This window comes from Ostrea edulis, chromosome 5, assembly GCF_947568905.1.
Source record: "Ostrea edulis chromosome 5, xbOstEdul1.1, whole genome shotgun sequence".
Classification (NCBI taxonomy): Eukaryota; Metazoa; Mollusca; class Bivalvia; order Ostreida; family Ostreidae; genus Ostrea; species Ostrea edulis.
The window spans coordinates 75,442,577-75,462,863 of record NC_079168.1 but is presented as its reverse complement, the minus strand read 5'-3'; the positions used below and the strand labels follow the sequence as shown (position 1 = coordinate 75,462,863).

The following is a 20,287-nucleotide window of genomic DNA, read 5'->3' as shown; positions in this document are numbered from 1 at the left end:
CAAATGATAAGCAAAAATGTGTTTTGGCGTGCTTGTCATGGCCATTAAATAGAAATAAAATACATAAGAAATTACACATAATGAAGAAATGTATGCGCCGATGAGATATATTTGGCAGCATAAAGATTCAGCAATAGAAGTGCCATCTTGATCCAGGGAACCTGGAAAAAACAGTACCCCCCGGAGACAGCAATCTATGCAAAATTATGCCAAATGGGTCACAGGACGTTGCCCCAAGACCCATCCGCCACCACCAGGGTGGGGCGGCAATTTTGCAGCCCCAAATCAAACTATACACACACACACACACACACACATATATATATATAAGCACAGATGGTGCTTCAAAACACTATATTTGAAATACAGATACTTTTGGTACAGATGGTACCACTATATAATTTATAAGGATCTATATGAAAGCGCAGATAACGCTTCAGAACACTGAAAATTGCCAACCGAAATAAATGGTAATGTACAGATGGTACCGCACTGAGTAATATGATTGACAAATTTTAATGAAAACATTAAATTTGCCAATACCATTGAACTGAAAATTGCACACGCAAATTTAACACATGACAAGCACAAAATTTGAGAATTCCATCCCCATTAGAATACAATTGAAGACAATATATGGGGGTTGGTGACTTTGGATTATGGGAATGTAGGTGAAGAAAAGTTAAACTTAATAAAATGATGCAGTGCATTGCTCAATGTATTAATAAAGATGGAATTACCCAAGTCAGATAAATGAACCCCATCCCTCTTGAACAAAGCCCTTTGCTGTGCACTAATGTCTGGGTAACTAATAGATGCCCCCCGCCCCTGAAATCTATCAATGACAAATGTTGCCCAAGCACTATTGATTCTACGCCTGCATTTTTCACCCTCCATGTTTGCAAGACAATGAACCCAACTATTACGTGGCAAAATATGTAACTAAATGAGAGCAGTGTGGGGAAGTAAATGAGCAATATCAGCTAAAGTAGATTTGAATTTTTTTGGAGGCCTCTTAATGTGTTGCGAGGTTGACCTATATTATTGTCACCGCAGTGAATAACAATTATCCTTGGAGCTTTGTTTCTGGATGATAAAAATTGAATTGTTGGATATAACTGCTCCCAAACCATACCCCGAATCCCGTGCCATAAGATGGTGAAAGACTCCAGACAAAGATGTTCTCTATTGGAGTTCTGTGCACAGAGATTGGCCCAATGTATTATGAATGAACCTATGATCCAGATGGAATCCAGAGAAATTAAATTGAATGAACCAAGATAAAGATTTAATTTGATGTTTAGTTAGGAATAATTATGTAAAGTGGAGGCTTTAAATTAGGTAATAAATTGTTAATACCTATCTAGCAACTTACTAGCTACTTAAGTGGTACATGATAATGGTCTAATGTAAGATTTGTAAGCAACTGCATGCCACCTTCCCATCTGCTTAATATGTTCCTCGGAATAACCCTTGATATACAAGTAGGTTGCCCCCCCCCCCCCCAATCCGAAATGAATGGGTCTTAAAATCAGATGATTGAATATGCAAAAATTGTAGAGCCTTGTTCAACATGGATGAAAATTGGTATTGGGTTAAAGGTTTTGAGTTCAGGTGCGAAAGGAAAAATACCTTCTGCATATGTTTAGATAAAGCAAAATAATTCTGCAAAGCTTGAAACAACAATGCTGTATCATTTGATCTTTGGACCTGAACAACTGCCCCAAGGCCAGATTGGTCAGTCTTTGAAGTTTTTATAAAAACTGAAACAGTATCCCAAGATGCAGTAACATGATCAACACCTAATCTTACCACCTCGCTCACTCTCAGTAATGCAAAAAATGCCAATGCAAAGGCAGGCTGAAATAGAGTTACCTCGTAAGTGGAATAACACACATGAGGCAACGCATTGATAATTTGTGACAACAAACACAATGAAATGGGCTTTCTAATATCTTGAGATATATTAGATTTCTTATAACCTGCCATTAACTTCTTTGCAATAAAAGAGTCAACTGGATTTTCCCACCCATGTAAATTGATCAGAAAACTTAATCCTGACAAATAGCATTTGGCAGTAGAAAAAGCCAGTCCACTTTCTGAAAGATAGGCTATAAAATTTATGACATGATATATTGGAGGAGGCCAAACTTGCAGAAATGATTATTCTAGCCTAAAATTGTTAAAACATTGCCATGCTTGGCAATACACCCTAGCTGTGTTTTGAGAAACACTAGCCTGCAGGAGACTGTCTATAGTTGCTGAATAACAGTCCAAAACTCCATAGGAACCATGAAGGGATATGGATCTGCCCAGGGAGCCAGTTGCCGAAACCTGGACCACTGCAAGCGAGAAATAGCATCTGCAATTTCATTTTTTACACCTGGAATATGCTGAGCCCTTATTTGTATATTGAACTTCAGTGTTTGCAAAACCAACATCATAATTAAAGTCATAATTCTCTTGTTTTTGGAAGATTTGCGATTAATAATGTAAACCAAGGCTACATTATCAATATGAAGAATGAGCTTTTTTTCTTTCAAATTCTCAGCCCAAATAACAACTCCTAACACTATGGGAATGAGTTCTAACAAAGAAATATCCCTGTATATATCTTCTTTCCAACAAGTAGGTCAATGCATACAACACCAATGTCTACCAAACACAACACCACAGCCCAGGGAACCAGAACTATCCGAATAAAAATGCAGTGCATCTGCTTCCTGCCAAATAATACCTGGAAATGGTGTGATACCATTAAACTGGCTGAGAAACTGAACCCACATTAACAAGTCCGACCTAATCTCTGTTGTTATCCTTACAAAATGAAATGGTTTCTTAACCCCAGCAAAGGAAGCGTAAATCCTAGTACAAAAAGCCCTACCTGCTGGCAATGCTTTGACTACAAATGCAAGTGCACCTGCTAATGATTGCAATTGTTTTAAAGTTGCTTTTTTCAATTCCAAAACTGCATAAATTTTGCTTAGAAGCTCCTGGACTTTTTCTTCTGGTACAAAAATAGTCATACAAACAGTATTGATTCCCAAACCTAAAAATGTCAAATGATGAGTTGGCCCTTCAGTTTTTTCTAATGCCAAAGGAATGCCCAACTCTAAACACAAACCTTCAAATTGCATCATCAATTGCATGCAATCAGATGAACTAGCTCTACCAATGAACATAAAATCATCTAAATAGTGAACAACTGAATGTAAATTAGACCTACGGGTCAATTCCCAATGGAGAAATGTAGAGAACTTTTCAAATAAGGCACATGATAACGAACATCCCATTGGCAAACACTTATCTATATAATATGCCCCTAAGTGTTTGAAACCCAATAAACAAAAATCCTTTGGTGACACTGGTAAAAGACGAAATGCGCTTGAAATATCCATTTTTGCTAGTAATGCTCCTGGGCCCATTGAAGCAATCAATGCGATTGCATCATCAAAAGTTGAATAATTTACTGAACAAATATTAGGATCTATGAAATCATTAACACTATTGCCTGGAGGGTAAGAGAGATTAGTAATCATTCGCCAACCTCCCTGCTTCTTAGGGACTAAACCTACGGGATTGCACCGCAAGTTTGATATTGGAAGATGTAAAAATGGCCCCAATATTCTACCTAACCTAACCTCCTTATCAATCTTTTCGTGTAACTGAAATTTAAATTGATCTGCAGAATTCATGTTTTTGAACTCCACCCTCCTCCTAAGACCAGTAAAATTTAGAGAAAACCCAAATTTAAAGCCTATAGATAAGCAATTTGCATCATGAACATTGGGGTATGAAAATAACAAATGATCCAAGTTAATAGAATTAATTGGGGAATGACCCAACTGCCATAAATTAGTAGATTTATGTGACAGGATTGGATTTTGACCCTCCCACAGGCTGACGGAACTGTTGATTCCTGGAATAAAGATGGGATTGATTACGGACATTGAAATGAGAAGTGGGTTTAACTACTGAATTTGAATTGTTCTTGAAACATTTGACTAACGGATGGAAAGCATTGCACTTGAGACAGCTATGGAAAAAATTACAATTTGGCTTGTTGCAAATACCATCATAATTGTAAGCATAACATTTACGCTGTCCTTGTGGGCCTGGCTGACGAGATTCCAAATTTGTGGAAGGGGATGATTGCATGTAAATCATCCACAATTCTGCATCAACTGATGCCCAGCATAAAGAAGTATTGTAGGATTTTTTCAGCCGAAACTGAATGTCATAATCCAACCAATTACCTCTCAATCTTTCAGACCCCCTCTTAATCAGGGTCATATATTTAAACAGTGGTATTGCTTGGGACTTATATTTTAACAAGTATACCGAAGCAAAAATAGAAAAGGCATCTAGCCACTGTGAAAAATTTGAAATTTTTTGGTCTCTTTGTTTTGGTTTAACCTGGAAAATCCCATCCTCAAATACCACTTGATTTTGCTGAGTTGCAGTAGGATCACGAGACAAAAGAGTTGCAAAATTTACAAACTGATTATTAAATATTTTTTCTCTTGTGTTTTGAGGCACATGAGCAGCAAGTGGAGAAGCTACACTAATAAATGGATTCGGCAAGTTATCTAAAGGGTCATAATTGACCGTACCTGTACTATTTGTGCCCGAATCCTCTAACGTGAAGGGGGTCAATGTGGATGGGCTCGGGGTAGGCTAGATCTCGACTGGAGCCTCCGTCTGCGATGCAGTCTGTGTCACCGCCGGTGCTGTATGCGGTAGTAACACTGGTGCCGCACTCTGCATAAACACTGGAACTGCACCTTCTAACATCGCCGTTGTCGAACTCTGCACCATCTCCGGAGCTGCATTTTGTGTCTCATCCGGATGCAATATGGCGGAGGTAGCACGAGTCACTGTAGGCCTAGCTGCTACTCGCCGATTTCTAGCATGGTAATTCACGGCCGAATTTACTTCTTTTGTCCTGTAATACGGACTCTTTTCTTTTGTTTTCCTTGCTGCCCGGAGCATCTCTGTCTTAAACTAATGAAACTGCAGGATTACAACAGATTACAAATTGAAAAATTTAGCGTCTGCTCCTGTCAAGCTATGAAAAGGAAAGGAACAATCTAGATGACATGCGCAAATTAAAGGAAGGGAATTTAGTATATTGAACCCGATCTAAATTAGATAACATTAGTAAGAGTTATGGATCTTTAAATATGACCAGCACAAAATAACCAGGTTTATCCACAATGGATAAACCCCATTATCTTCAATTATGTCAATTTGGCGCTCCATACTCTCTAACATCTATATAGATCAATTGTCTTTGTGCAACAGGAAAGTATTCGTTCCTGGTGAGGATCAAACTCAGGACCGCTGCCGGAACTGTCCAGTGTTCTACATATCGAGATTAATTAAGGTTGCACCTAAGGAATGCCGTGGCTGCTAACCTTTCTGCAAATGGTGTCGATGAGCTGGTTCCAGGAGAGGTTGTCTCCGTTGGTAATTCCGAGTGCCTTGCCGTGGATGTAGTATAATAGTATGTCTATATTTCTTCTCTTCCTGTGGATCACCTCACAATTGCCCGGATTGAGGTGTATCTGTCATTGGCACTCCCATTCTTGAAGGTTTTCAAGGCCCTATTGTAGAGAGGCGTCGTCGTCTGATGAGTTCAGGAGGCAGTCATGAGCGAACAGCCTAGCGGTGCCCCTGGCTTTGCTTGGTAGGTCCTTTATGAATACCAAGAACAGTCCAAGGACAGTTCACTGAGGGATCCCCGATGTTACGGGTGCGATGTCAGATTATTCATCGTCTGCTACGACTTTCTGCGTTCGCTTTTCAAAAAAACTGTCAATCCAACTCAACGTAGATGTCTTTACGTTAAAATGATGTAGTTTGGTGGGACACCGTGTTGAACATCGACGGATACTCACGGCTGATCCCGTCTTCTACTCATCATGACCATTAGAAGACGAGATCAGATGTGGGTATCCGACGGTGTTTGTTGAACGCCTTGGAGAAATCACGTAGGATGACATTGATCTGTGAAAAGTGTTTATCAGCTGAAGTTCATGGGATATATTCTTTCGAAAGCCATGCTGGTAGTCCAGGGCGTGTTATCAGTTTCGAAGACGGTCATCAAGTGGAAAGGTAAAGATAACGAATAAAGAATACAAAATCAAGAGTAGGACAAACACTGATCCCTGGACACACCAGAGAGGGGGCCAGGTGCCTAGTAGGAGTAAACATCCCTTGTCAACTGGTTACACCTTCTCGATTGGATAAAAAGTAATCCGTAGTCAACGGCTTTAATTGGTATGAAACATGTCAGGCCAAGCAATTCACCCCTAATGACATGTCGTAATGGTAAATGAGATCGTTAAAACGACCATAACATTTGCAAAATGCCGACTTTAAACGAGACTGTAGAAACCACTGCAACATCAACTTATTTGTCAGTAGCCTGCCGCGATGGCTATAAATGATGTGTTCCACCAGTTTGGAGCAGACTGAGGTAAGGGAGACTGGTCAGTAGTTAGATGGTTTGCTACGGTCCCCTTTCCTGAAGATTAAAACAACATTCATCCTCTAGTTGTTACCGCTGCGCTGGTCTAGAGGTTAGAACGTTCGCTCCGCATGCGGAAGGTCGGAGTTCGTATCCGACAGACGTAAGTCGTTAAAACAGGTAGCGACAGTTCCATCGCCAAACGCTCGGCATCAGGTGTCAGTGTCACGGGTCCTCGGAAATGACCTTAAAAACGGATGTCCCGTGTCACAGTAGGTGTGGCACGCTAAAGAACCCTCACTGCTCAATGGCCGTAAGCGCCGAGCAAAGGCCTAAATTTGAAGCCCTTTTAAAACCGGTCTTGGTGACGTCTCCAGATGAGAGAAACGTTAAACAAGATACAATCAATCAACCTGCCAGTTGTTAGGTATGGTGCTTTGGTCCAGAGGCCTGAAAGATGAGAGTGAATGACTGCTGAAATTTCTTGAAGAATCTTGCAGACATTGCATCTGGAGCAGTAGCCTTATGTGGATTCATATCAACAAACGGTGATGATGAAATATACTTGTATTCATTCTATACTCTATATAAAGTGCTATAAAAGTAGATTCATTTTTATTTTTTAAGAAATGGATCGATTGATTGTAGAACATTTGGAGTGTGCGTGGGGGTGTGGGGGGGGGGGATTATTCGTCTCCAGAAATGTTGATCATCATGATCATTCCGTGTAATGAAAGTGATAATGTCAGATCACGAATATTTCGATTATCATGCAATCATAACTGTTACGACTATTACTGACCAACTTTGAAAACATAATAGTGGATAATTTTCTGTGTTATTTATTAATCCATATGCATATATTAATTCAAATAATGTTGTATATAAAATATACATGTATAATCTTTATGATAAAAATTTGATATATCCATCGACTTTCAGCAATTCTAAATGTCAATGTTATTCTCTGAGATGCTATCAAAATATATAAAGGTTTATTTAACCTAAACCAAAAGTTAAAAATCCTAAATAATGGGTAGAGGTGGGGAGAGGGAGGGTATGAAGCCTTCAGTGCTTCAATGCCTGGATTCAATTCATGTTCAAATTTACATTTCATTAGTTTTTACTAATGTAAAACTTATACGGTACCAATTTTGATGCACCAGATGCGCATTTCGACAAATAATGTCTCTTCAGTGATGCTCAACCGAAATGTTTGAAATCCGAAATAACTATGAAGTTTTAGATCTAAATATAGCCAAAAACAGCGTGCCAAACAAGTGGAGCCAAATTCGTCCAAGGATAAGAGCTATGCATTACTTAGTTTTTACAGGGGAAAACCAGCCATTCAATCCAATTTTAGCGTGTAACGCATAACGATCTCTGCATGTAAAATTAATTAAGATGACGGAAAAAGTATATTGTCCAACAAAGTAGGGACAGGCATTCCCCCTTTTGCTTTTAGTTCTGAACCTGATTTAGCGAGAGATTTGTTGAAATAATCTTGGGTTTCTCTACCTGGTAAATGATTTGTACAATTTCTTATCAGGTATATCTAATGATGAATGGAATAGCACCAGTTTCAACTGTACCAAAGTCAACTACAAGTCAGAGAGGGGCCCACATTGAATTTTAGATATAGATATAAAAAAAAGACCCGTACGTCCGTAAAGACAGAACCGAGAACTCTGAAAATTGCAAAGGGGCCTTCCTCTTTGTAATCGAAGTCTAACCTATGATTGATTGATTAAATATTGTTTTACGTCCCTCTCGAGAATATTTCACTCATATGGAGACGTCACCACTGCCTTGATGGGCTGCAAAATTTAGCCCTACGCTCGGCACTTATGGCCTTTGAGCAGGGAGGGATCTTTATCGTTCCACACCTGCTGCGATACGGCACCTCGGTTTTTGCGGTCTCATCCGAAGGACCGCCCCATTTAGTCGCCTTTTACGACAAACAAGGGGGTACTGAGGACCTATTTTAAACCGGATCCTCACGGGATTCTAGCCTATGTTAGAATAAGAAAAAAATTGTTACATTAATCACCGATCTATATTGATATAAACTGTAAATTAAAGAAAGGTATCAAAATAACCGTTCTTTTGAGAGAACACTTGTACATAATTATTTGATGATGATTTTGATCTCATTACTTAGCTCGTAAATAAATGTACAAAGCGCGGCAACTGATTTTAGTTATTGAATTGCTTTAACAGAATATTACATTGGCGACGAGGTAAAATTATCATCATGGCAGGTCAACTTCCGAGTTTCCCGTCATTCGATTATTTCAGCGATAAGAGTAACGCAGGCCCACGATGGGAGAGATGGGTATCGAGACTGGAGAACCTCTTCGTGGGAATGAAAATAGAAAACGGGGATAGGAAAAGAGCCCTACTTCTTTATTATGTCGGTGAAACAGTGTACGACATATATGAAGCGGAAAAAAGAGACACAGACGCTACATACGAAGCAACAAAGGACGTTCTGAAGAATATTTCGATCCAAAGAAAAACACTCAGATGGAAATATACAAGTTCAGGACATGCAAACAGAATGAAGGTCAGTCACTAGATGAATTCGCGACGGAATTAAGAAAACTCACAAAATCTTGTGAATTTCCAAACGTAGACAAAGAAATCTTATCGCAAGTGATCCAAAATTGCCTCTCTAATCGCCTCCGCCGAAGAGCACTGAGAGAGCCGGACAAGTCATTGGATGACATACTTACACTTGGCTGAACATTAGAACTTGCGGACTACCAAGCCACTGAAATGGAAAGGGAAAGTGTGAACAAAATTAAAACAAAAACAGAAAAATTCCCAACGAGAAGTCGCGACACCAGCTTTAAAAAGAAATGGCCCACATCCGAGAGGCAACAGAAAACACACCACCAGTCCACGTGCAGGAATTGTGGAGAGAATTTCACTCATAAACAGAAACCTTGCCCTGCCAAAGGCAAGAAATGTAACTCGTGTCACAAACTAAACCATTTTGCAAAGGTATGTCGCAGTCGTCAAAACAAGCATTCACATGCAGAAAGCCGTGTGTATGAAGTCCAGGAACATGAAAAGTATGCAGAGCAACTCAACAAAAACACTGACAGCTCCGATGGAGAGTACACATACAGCATACAGGAACAAGTCAGATCAGTGGGGAAAACTCCAATGACATCACGCATGGTAAATCAGAAAAACTGCAGACTGATGATCGACACAGGTGCCAGAGTAAACATATTGGATGAGAAGACTCACATATATTTAGGAAGCCCAAAGTTGAAGAAAGACAAAATAAAACTGCTGCCATACGGTGGAGGAAATCAACTTGAAGTTCTTGGAAATTGTGAGCTGGAGGTGGAAACAAAAAACAAGTATGGAATATTCCGGTTCCATGTTGTCAAAGGAAGTCATGGCGCTTTGCTAGGATACACGACAGCATATCAACTAGAACTAGTCCATGTTGTTAGTCACATCACACAGCCGAAATTAGAGGCAAAATATCCAGAAGTATTCAAGGATAAAATAGGAAAGTACACTGGAAAACCAGTCAAACTTCACATTGACCTGGACGTAAAGCCTGTCGCTCAAAGAAACAGGAGGACCCCTTTTCACCTAAGACCCAAAGTAGAGAAGGAAATTCAGACATTACTTGATCAAGATATCATAGAGAAAGTTGGAAACACTCCTACGCCCTGGGTTTCCCCAATAGTGACACCACCCAAGAAAAACCCAAATGAAATCCGACTCTGTATCGATATGCGTGAGGCAAACAAAGCAATAGTGAGGGAAAGACACGTGTTACCAACAGTTGAAGAACTTATCCACGACTTAAATGGTGCAACAATATTTAGTAAATTAGATCTCAAATCCGGATACCATCAGTTGTAACTGGAGGAACAGTGTAGATACATTAATACATTTAGCACACACCTAGGACTGTTCCGATACAAGAGACTAAATTTTGGAATCTCGTCAGCCTCAGAGATCTTTCAAGAGACAATAAGATGCATCATACAAAATGTCAAAAATGCGAAGAACATATCCGATGATATCATAGTGTACGGGAAAACCCAACAACAACACGACAGCGCACTTGAAGCAACTCTACAGGCATTGCAGAAAAGTGGACTAACCGTAAACAGAGGCAAATGTGAGCTCAACAAAGACAAGCTAACATTCTTTGGCGTTGTATTTTCCAAAGATGGAATCTCACCAGATCCAAGAAAGGTTCAAGCCGTAAAGGATACAGCACCTCCGGCAAACGTAGCAGAACTACGCAGCTTCTTGGGAATGACAAACTACTCGTCTCGTTTCATTCCACACTATGCTTCCATCACAGAACCGCTCCGTAATCTTACTCGTCAATCAACAGACTGGAAATGGGACTGCAAACAGCAAAGTGCTTTCGACAAATTAAAGGAGGAACTGTCGAGCGAAACCATAATGACTTATTTTGACCCGACAAGTGAAGTCAAAATACTAGTTGATGCCAGCCCTATTGGACTAGGAGCGATCATGTCCCAGAAACAGAAATCCATTGCTTATGCAAGTCGAGCATTAACCGATACGGAATCGAGATACAGCCAGACCGAGCGTGAGGCATTGGCAATAGTATGGGCTTGTGAACACTTTGACATATACATCCGTGGCGCCAACAATGTAAACATAATCACAGACCATAAACCACTCGAAAAGATATGGCAGAAACCAAATCTACCACTGAGAATAGAAAGATGGAGTCTACGCGTCTCCAACCATACAAACTTACTATAAAGTATGAGCCAGGATGTAACAATCCTGCTGACTATATGTCACGGCATCCAATTCAAGAAATACATGTACGCTCACACGAAGAGAAAGTGGCCGAACAGTATGTAAGCTTCATAGCCATAGAATCGTTGCCGAACGCGATGTCACTTAGCCAAGTGAAGGACGCAAGCGAACGAGACAGAACAATGCAGAAAGCCATGGAATATGCACGCATTGGGCGATGGTACGAAATGAAGAAGCTAGACCATACGATAGACATGGAGGAGCTTCAGGTATATAGAAGTATTCAAGATGAACTTGCAGTTCACTGTGATACCGTTTTGCTTCGAGGGAAGAGAATAATTTTGCCAAAAGCCTTGAGGGACCAAGCTATAAAAATTGCGCACGAAGGACACCAAGGTCTTGCAAAAACCAAGGCATTTCTCAGATCCAAAGTCTGGTTTCCAGGGATAAATGACAGAGTAGATAACTTGGTCAAGGACTGCTTGGCTTGTCAAGCAATAACCCAGTCAAAACAGATAGAACTACTCAAAATGTCAGAATTGCCTCAGGAACCCTGGGATGACCTCGGTGCTGATTTCTGCTGCCCACTACCATCAGGCGATTATCTCTTTGTCATCATTGATGAATACTCGAGATACCTTGTTGTAGAAATCATCAAATCGGTATCAGCCCAAAGTGTTATACCGGTGTTAGACAAGGTATTATCTACTTTTGGAATCCCTAGAGTCATCAAGTCCGTTCAACTCCTACCAATTTAGAGAATATGCCAACAACACAGGATTCACCCACAGAAAAATTACTTCAAGATGGCCTCAAGCAAATGCTCAAGCTGAAGCATTCAACAAGCCACTGATGAAAAATATCAAAGCAGCTGGAATAGAGCGAAGAAACTGGAAACAGTCCATGTTCCAATTCCTCAGACAATACAGAACAACTCCACATAGTTCTACAGGAATAAGTCCCTTCAAGCTAATGTTCAACAGAGAAGCAAAGACGAAGCTACCATCGGTCCCAAGGAAACAAACCAAAAATGACGAACTCTTGCGTCAAAATGATAAAATTTCAAAAACACTAATGAAAGCTGGTGCAGACGAAAGGATGAAAACAAGACGGAGCGATATTCAGATTGGAGACCACGTGCTACTAAGGAATGAAGTCAGAGAAAACAAGACCACACCATCGTATGATCCTGTACCACACGTCGTAACTAACAGAAAAGGAAATATGATAACCACTAAACAGAACGAGAGAAATGTGACACGCAACTCATCATTCTTCAAGAAAACAAAACATCAACTCCAAGCTGCAGATACAGCTGATGAAGAAGAGGTACCAGATGTCCCAACACAGAAAAACCACCTGAAAATCCCTGAGGTTCGAGATGGTGAAGCACACACTTCGCGCCCTACAAGACAGAGGAAGCAACCCACTTACTTACAAGATTATGTGATACGTGTGAATAATCAGTGAGGGGCATAATAATCCCCTGAATTATCCTTTGTTTGTTTATGTGTATGTTCTTTGCGTATAATGTTTTATTATTGTTCGCGTATCAACGAATAGAAGCTCTAGTCATTAACTCTAGTCAAGTATTAACGAACTGTGAAAACAACTCTAGTCAAACATTTTAAATAGATTACTTATGTTTGCTCAGATAGGATTTCAAATCTAAGAAAAGGAGGGATGTAATATCCTATACTCTTAATGCTTCATACATGTCATATCGTCAATTAGTGCAACCCGTAATTATGTATTCCATGTTCGTTTTGGTTCTGTATTTTATGTTGTAAGCACATGTTCCGTAAATAAATGTACAAAGCGCGGCAACTGATTTTAGTTATTGAATTGCTTTAACAGAATATTACAGCAATGATTCTTTTTTTTCTTCTAGATGTATACTTTACAATCTACAGATTGTAGAAGGACACCCCCCCCCCCCCCCCCCCCGCTGCAAATATGTAGCTCTCCCTAAATTCATTCCTGGTGTGTTTTATGAAATGCTTGTTTGATTTGTAGCAATATTGTATCTGATATTGTATCTGATTGATAAATTCGTTTAAAACAATCATAATTCAAAAATGTCATCGATATACTGTTGTCGTAAAATACACAAACCTGTGTCTTGAATTAACAATACATGCTAAAGAATTAACAGGAGTATAGTTATAAAAAAAAAATCAATTTACCGTATGTGCCTTTTATTTGAAAAAATGTAAATACTAGAACTACTTTAAACTTGTCATGCATATGTAACCCTTTACACATAATCTCCGACCCAAATGGTCAGACTGATGCATTCATTCTAAATTTTTGAATTTAATATTTTATTCCAGTTATGATTACACCAGTCAGCATTTAAAATGCATGCATAAATTTAAAGAAATGACAATTGCTATCATAACATGTTTTCTAAATATTAGAATATAAGATATTTCAAACAGAAACATTTTAATTAATTAAACAAGATTACTGTTTCCTATTGTGTAGTGTATTTACTGAGTGACGTCAACAACGTTCTAATAATGGCGTGACGTTACACTAACTATATAAAAATAGTGTGACTTCAAAAGTAAAAATATAGGTCTTAGAGATGGAGTAGGATCATAAAATTTCATATTTCACATCTTCTACCCATTATCTGTCAATTTGTGTAAAAAAGTGAAAATGGGTAAAATGTAAAACTTATACGGTACCAATTTTGATGCACCAGATGCGCATTTCGACAAATAATGTCTCTTCAGTGATGCTCAACCGAAATGTTTGAAATCCGAAATAACTATTAAGTTTTAGAGCTAAATATAGCCAAATACAGCGTGCCAAAAAAGTGGAGCCAAATTCGTCCAAGGATAAGAGCTATGCATGAGGGAGATAATCCTTAATTTTGAAATGAATTTCTAAATTTTATAACAGCAATTAAATATACATCCGTATTTTCAAGCTAGTAACGAAGTACTTAGCTACTGGGCTGTAGAGGCGATAAGCACCTTTTCTCATGGCCCAATCGTTTCTTCGTATCCATGGATAAAGTATATATGAACTCGTTTATCTTGTTTTACCATTACTGAATTATCCTAGCAAAATGTATCACCATTAATGATTGCTCATTCAGGCAGTTACAATCTCGGTAAGTGCTGTTTTGAGGTCACCTTAGCTCTAAACCCAACCCATGCCACCCTCTATCAGTACTATCAGTACTTTGATTTATCTAGTTTACTATACTATCCGGAAAAATATTTTCATTTGCAGGGGATTTTAAACAATATGTTTTGAAGATGGTTGCTCTTGCAGGGTTTTTTCTGTTCGCTACTTTTAGTTTTACGTTTTCAGCCCCATTAGACAAGAGATTGCAGGCCTTAACAGACACATTGTCAGCCATCGAACGCCTGGTTCGCTATTACAAGTCAACTTACCGTGAGCTGAACATAGATGGTCTCTTTGGCCTCCGAGTTTTAGAAGGTAAGGGGGACACATTGCACTTGTCTGATTCAGTGATTGGACTGTCACTAGTGTCAGTGATGCACATCAGCTTTGCTGACATGGACGGTGTTGACAGGTCTCCTTATAATCGTACAATTTGTTTTGCATTAATATATTGACGAAGCTACCATTAGAGGGAGCGCAGTCACATGCATATGAGCGGATCCAGAAATATTTTCCCAAGGAATTGAGTTCCACCCATGCATTATTTAGGGAGGCCAATTCAAACTATGGACTAACACTAACATGTAGTATTTTACAACTGGAAGTGCATACGTGCAGGCAAATATATTTATTTTCTATCAAGCCTCTGGGTGGTGGAAGTGAGACAGACATAGCCTACATGGATGTACAGTAGTCTATGCCTGTCCACTTCTCTAAAGAGAATAGGTTCAGACCCGCCACCCCAACCCACACCCCCATATATGCGTGCCTGACATAATCTCTATACCAATATTTGATTTAAAAGAAAATGGGAAAAATGTGTAGGATAATGAAGTCATAAAAATTTTCTATTTAATGGCAAGATACTTAGATGGTGAATAGTGATTATATTGAAAATTTGTCAAATAATCCCCCTGTAGCAATGGCAATTCTAATTTAACAAGTTTCAGCATTTGTACAGTATTACATTTTGTTCCACAGCATTACAGGCTTAATGTGATGCACACCGGCAGGGCTTGAAACTAACTTTTTTGTCACCAGTCCAGCCGGACTGATGGGGTATAATTTCAACCAGTCCGTAGAAAAATTTACCAGTCCAACAGAGTTTTCCGGAAATTATTAAACATATTTCGTTAATGTTATCAAAATGAAATTTAACTCAATATGCCTCAGACAATATTGTAACACTTAAATGTGGGATTTATATCTACGAATCAGATTCGTCTGATATCTACAGATTGAAGCATGCCAAATCTGTGTATAAAATTTCATAAGTATATTTTCCAAAATGATGCTTTAAAAAATTAACCAGTCCCATCGGACTGACTAAACAAATGTCAGTCAGTCCACCAGACTTTTAACCAGTCACAGACTGACGGGCATATGTTAATTTCGAGCCCTGACCGGCATTTTAGGGACTTCTGGGATTGTGACAAAAAATTTATAGACTGTTCTGTAATTTCAACTGAGAATCAGCTCGGCTGAATATTTGGACTGATGTCTTCACCAAATCTTGGAACAGTCTGTACTTTCAGCTTCAGTCGGTTCTCACAATTAATGTGCACTTAGGTGACACCACAATTAATGTGCACTTAGGTGACACCACAAGTAATGTGCACTTAGGTGACACCACAATTAATGTGCACTTAGGTGACACCACAATTAATGTGCACTTAGGTGACACTGTAATCTCAGCTGAGATTTGGCTCGGCTGAATATATGGACGGATACCTTCACCGAATCTTAGGTGATGCTACTGTTTGCTTTAGACTGTTAAACTAACTCAAATCTCTACTAATGTTGCATTACAGCAGTATCACCTAACCCTCACATTAATTGCTGGAACCGGCCAAAACTTAAAATAAATTTCCAGACATAAATTATGAAGGACTGCTCTGAGACTCGGTGAAGGTGTCAGTCCAGATATCCAGCAGAGATTAATGGCACTGCTGTTCGCTTCAAATAGGTTAGTTTGGTACAAAAAATTATCGAGATATCTAATTAATGATATGATAGTATTTGATTTTATTTGAGTAGTAACAAACCTAAATTTCAAAACATGATGCAACTTTTTATTTTAAAAACAAAGCATGAGTCCTGTTTGTGTTTACATGTCACATGACTTAATTATCAGCATGCACACAGTCACCAAGTTGATGGCTTTGAAGAAAAAATCTTATATCCTAAATAAGAAACATTTTCAGGATTAGTTTTTTTGTTTTTTGTTTGTTTTTTTGGTTTTGTTTATTTTTTGTGCTTGCTCCCTAAATTGAGTTATCATTAACATATCTGGAAATGTTGAATGTTTTTGACATACTTTTTAAAAATCATGGTGTTCTCACCTGTGTGAAAATATTTCTAAATCACTGATCTATATTTCTATAATAAAAAACTGAATTTCAATTGATCAAAAATCTTGTCCAAGTCCCTTTAATCTCAATGTTAATGATAGAATGGAAGATGGACATTCTTTTGCTTATTAGACTTTAAATAATCTGATAGTTTTAGCAAATTTATATGTGCATTCAAAAGATTTAAAACTTGCATACATTGACAATGTGCAAAACTACAAATGATTTGACTGTCACTATATTTACATATGAAAGTGATCAAAAGTGTATAAAGTGTTACTATGGTGTTAAACATGCTGCATTTTACCCATACCTGTAATATTTTAGTGTGGATCCTGATAGTAAGAGTAAAAATATCAATAGGTGGGCTGACAGTAAAATTTATAGCTATAGGACCCATGGCCACCTGTTACTGCAATCAATTAAATTCTGTTATTGATACAGTGCAGCCATTATATATCACAATAAAAAAAAAAAAAGAATTCAAGCTTGCATGATTGGTTAAATTGATAAAAAAAAAATTACATTAATTTACAATCACAAAATATGGCATCACAATGTAAGATGAGTAACGTACATGATTTATGATCGAATAGTGGGGAGACCAAGGAATATTTTATTCAACGACAGCATTCTGAAAAGATTTAAATTTTGAAAGACTTTAACAGCAATGCCTTCACAATTTGCTTTTAAAATCAGTTCATATACAATGTAGAGTTACTAATTTATCAAAACCTTGATTTTATGGGATGATATAAAGATTCCTACTGTTTAGAAAATTGTTTTTAAGAAAATATCTGAAATGTTTCACTCCAGGTCAATTTGATGATTTGTTGGAGGAATTTAATACAGTTGGTAATGGTGACCTTTCAAATGATGTCTCCACTAGAATACGCTACCTCAAACTGGAGGCCACAAACATCAGTGAGACTGCAGTGGAATTTGTTAAGAAAGGCGACGAGGAGTACTACAAGGACCTCCACTTTGTCGTTGGCCGTCCATGGAAACTGTGGAAAAATCAGCGGTTTCTAAACTTCAGCAGTCCCTGGGATCATAATGTCTACCTGAGGAATAAAGGTTGTGTTGTCTGCAGAATTGTAATGTGAAAAATTCATGTTTATTAATGAAGTCCCAAGTGTTTTCTAATCAGCAAATTGATATTTATTTAAAGTACAACTTGAAATCAGTAAGTATTTTAAAATTGTTTAATTAGTGTTAGACTTCATCCTTTTCTTAAAGACTTTATTTAGCTGGACACACTTATCTACGTGTTGGTGAGGTAGAGGTGTCTGTCGGCGGTGGTGGTGTCGTCGTAAACTTTTCACATTTTCGACTTTCAACCAAACTTGACACAAAGCATCCTTGGGCAAAGGGCTTTCAAGTTTGTTCAAATGAAGGGCCCCATGTCCCTTTCAAAGGGGAGATAATCACAGAAATACAAAAATAGGGTGGGGTCATTTAAAAATCTTCTCAAGAACCACTGGGCCAGAAAAGCTGAAATTTACATGAAAACTTCCTGACATAGTGCAGATTCTAGTTTGTTCAAATCATGGCCCCCAGGGGTTGGATGGGGCCACAATAGGGGATCAAAGTTTTACATACAAATATATAGGGAAAATAATCTTCTCAAAGAACCAGGGTTGGCAAAAAAGTGGTCAATATGAGTATTGACCGGGCCGGTGGTCAATACTGGTTAAAACCGGTCAATACTGGTTAATACTGGTCAATTGAAAATTATTTGGTCATTATAGTCTGTATTATTTATTTTAAATGTTTAAGTGACCATTTTGGTAAATACTATAATTCATAACATGCACTATCAGTTTATAGTATACTTATAAGTCATAATATTAAATAAATAATGTACAAATGACTTTGTTGAATTGGAGAAGATGTAAAAGTTCCTGTTCAAATTCCTTAGTTTAACAAGAACTACCTATATAAGTATTGTTTCATCAATCTTCATTTTAACTGTTGAATAAACATTTGAGGGGGTGGGTTGGGGATGTTTTCATAAAAATAACAGGCACAGTGGTCATCTCTGGTCCCAGCCTATGCTTATTAACACCTGTCAACTCTGCTTCCGGAGCTCAGGTAATGTCCAACTACCTTTTTTTCTTAATCTGTCCAGGTACATGTAGTAAGAGGTCCGTCTCCAATCGTCAAGCTATGCTATTAGTGTTAAATCTAGGATCTAGAGAGGGCACACATATCATATGTTCAAAAGGGCACTTTTCGTCGCGGCAAGACAATTTTGGGGCACTTTCATTGTATCATACTATGATAGTAATAGAATTTGAAATCATTTAGCCTCATTAAAAGTTAATACTTGCTGCCTTGATTTTAAACTTTTCAATCAAACTTATGAAATAAAGAACAATTGTTTATGTTAACAAATATTTTTTAAAATTTTATAGAGAAAAAAGGGCATGGTGCAATCAAAAAGGGCATGGTGCAATTAAAAAGGGCATGGTGCAATTAAAAAGGGCATGGTGCAGCACCATGCTAGTTTGCTTTAGATTTAACACTAGCTATAGAACTGTGACCCTCTGGTAGGTACTGAAGATATTTCGGTCAGTTTCAGCAAACCAAATATATCAAACTTGTGAAATTACATTTGATTATCTAATGAAAAATATTAATCAACAATTGATCCATATAATGAAAAGACTTAATTTATCTTTATCTTTGCAAGAAATGTACAAAAATAGGAAAATGGACAGTTTAAATCACAATTGACCAGTATTGACCACTTGAGGAGTATTGACCGGGATGGTTAAAACCACTGGTTAAAACTGGGGGCGGTTTTGACCGCCCAACCCTGCAAAGAACCCCATGAGCCAGAAAAGCTGAGATTTAAATTAAAGCTTCCTGACATAATGCAGATTCAAGTTTGTTAAAATCATGGCCCCCAGGGGTTGGATGGGGCCACAATAGGGAATGAAAGTTTTACATACAAATATATATGACAAATCTTTAAAAATCTTCTTGTCAAGAACCACTGAGCTAGAAAAGCTGATTTTTACGTGAAAACTTTCTGACATAGTGAAGATTCAAGTTTGTTCAAATCATGGGCGCCTGGGGTTGGATGGGGCCACAATAGGGAATCAAAGTTTTACATACAAATAAGGAAAATCTTTATAAATCTTCTCAAGAACCACTGAGCCAGAAAAGCTGATATTTACATGAAAGCTTTCTGACATATTTCAGATTTCAGTTTGTTAAAAAAGACTTAAAATCATGGCCCCCAGGGGTAGGATGGGGTCACAAGGGGGGATCAAAGTTTTGCATACAAATACATAGGGAAAATCTTTAAATATAAGCCAAGGTGAATCCGGTGAGCGATGTGGCCCTTGGGCCTCTTGTGAAGTCCTAGAAGGCATGGGAGCAAATTCTGACTGGTATCCAGAACAAGATTATCACCAGATTAAGGCCAAAGTAAATTATATGTGTGTTTCTGATTCCCCGACCCTACCTACTTTTTTGCTGGTGACCCTAAATATTTCATTGATGATATATTTATATATATGTTATGATGTAAAAGAAA

General features: G+C 38.2%; 3 protein-coding genes and 1 pseudogene across 3 annotated transcripts in view; 3 read left to right on the top strand and 1 right to left on the bottom strand.

Annotated features, from left to right (window-relative positions):
* Positions 1-460: 460 nt before the first annotated feature.
* Positions 461-2,367, bottom strand: LOC125651014 (uncharacterized; annotated as a pseudogene).
* A 6,883-nt stretch (positions 2,368-9,250) lies between these two features.
* LOC130055014 (uncharacterized) lies at positions 9,251-11,248 on the top strand. Its single transcript, XM_056166163.1, has 2 exons — positions 9,251-10,235; positions 10,410-11,248. The coding sequence occupies exons 1-2, from the start codon at positions 9,251-9,253 to the stop codon at positions 11,246-11,248; spliced, it is 1,824 nt and encodes a 607-aa protein (XP_056022138.1).
* Positions 11,249-11,385: 137 nt separating this feature from the next.
* Positions 11,386-12,718, top strand: LOC130055013 (uncharacterized protein K02A2.6-like). The gene is made up of 2 exons (XM_056166162.1): positions 11,386-11,936; positions 12,055-12,718. The coding sequence occupies exons 1-2, from the start codon at positions 11,386-11,388 to the stop codon at positions 12,716-12,718; spliced, it is 1,215 nt and encodes a 404-aa protein (XP_056022137.1).
* A 1,781-nt stretch (positions 12,719-14,499) lies between these two features.
* The window catches only part of LOC125651017 (uncharacterized), a 30,223-nt gene continuing 24,435 nt past the window's right edge, over positions 14,500-20,287 (top strand). Inside the window, exons 1-2 of the mRNA XM_048879617.2 lie at positions 14,500-14,704; positions 17,557-17,817. Of these exons, the coding sequence (XP_048735574.2) occupies positions 14,521-14,704; positions 17,557-17,817 (445 nt within the window). The 5' untranslated portion in view covers positions 14,500-14,520. The remainder of the gene's footprint in view (positions 14,705-17,556; positions 17,818-20,287) is intronic.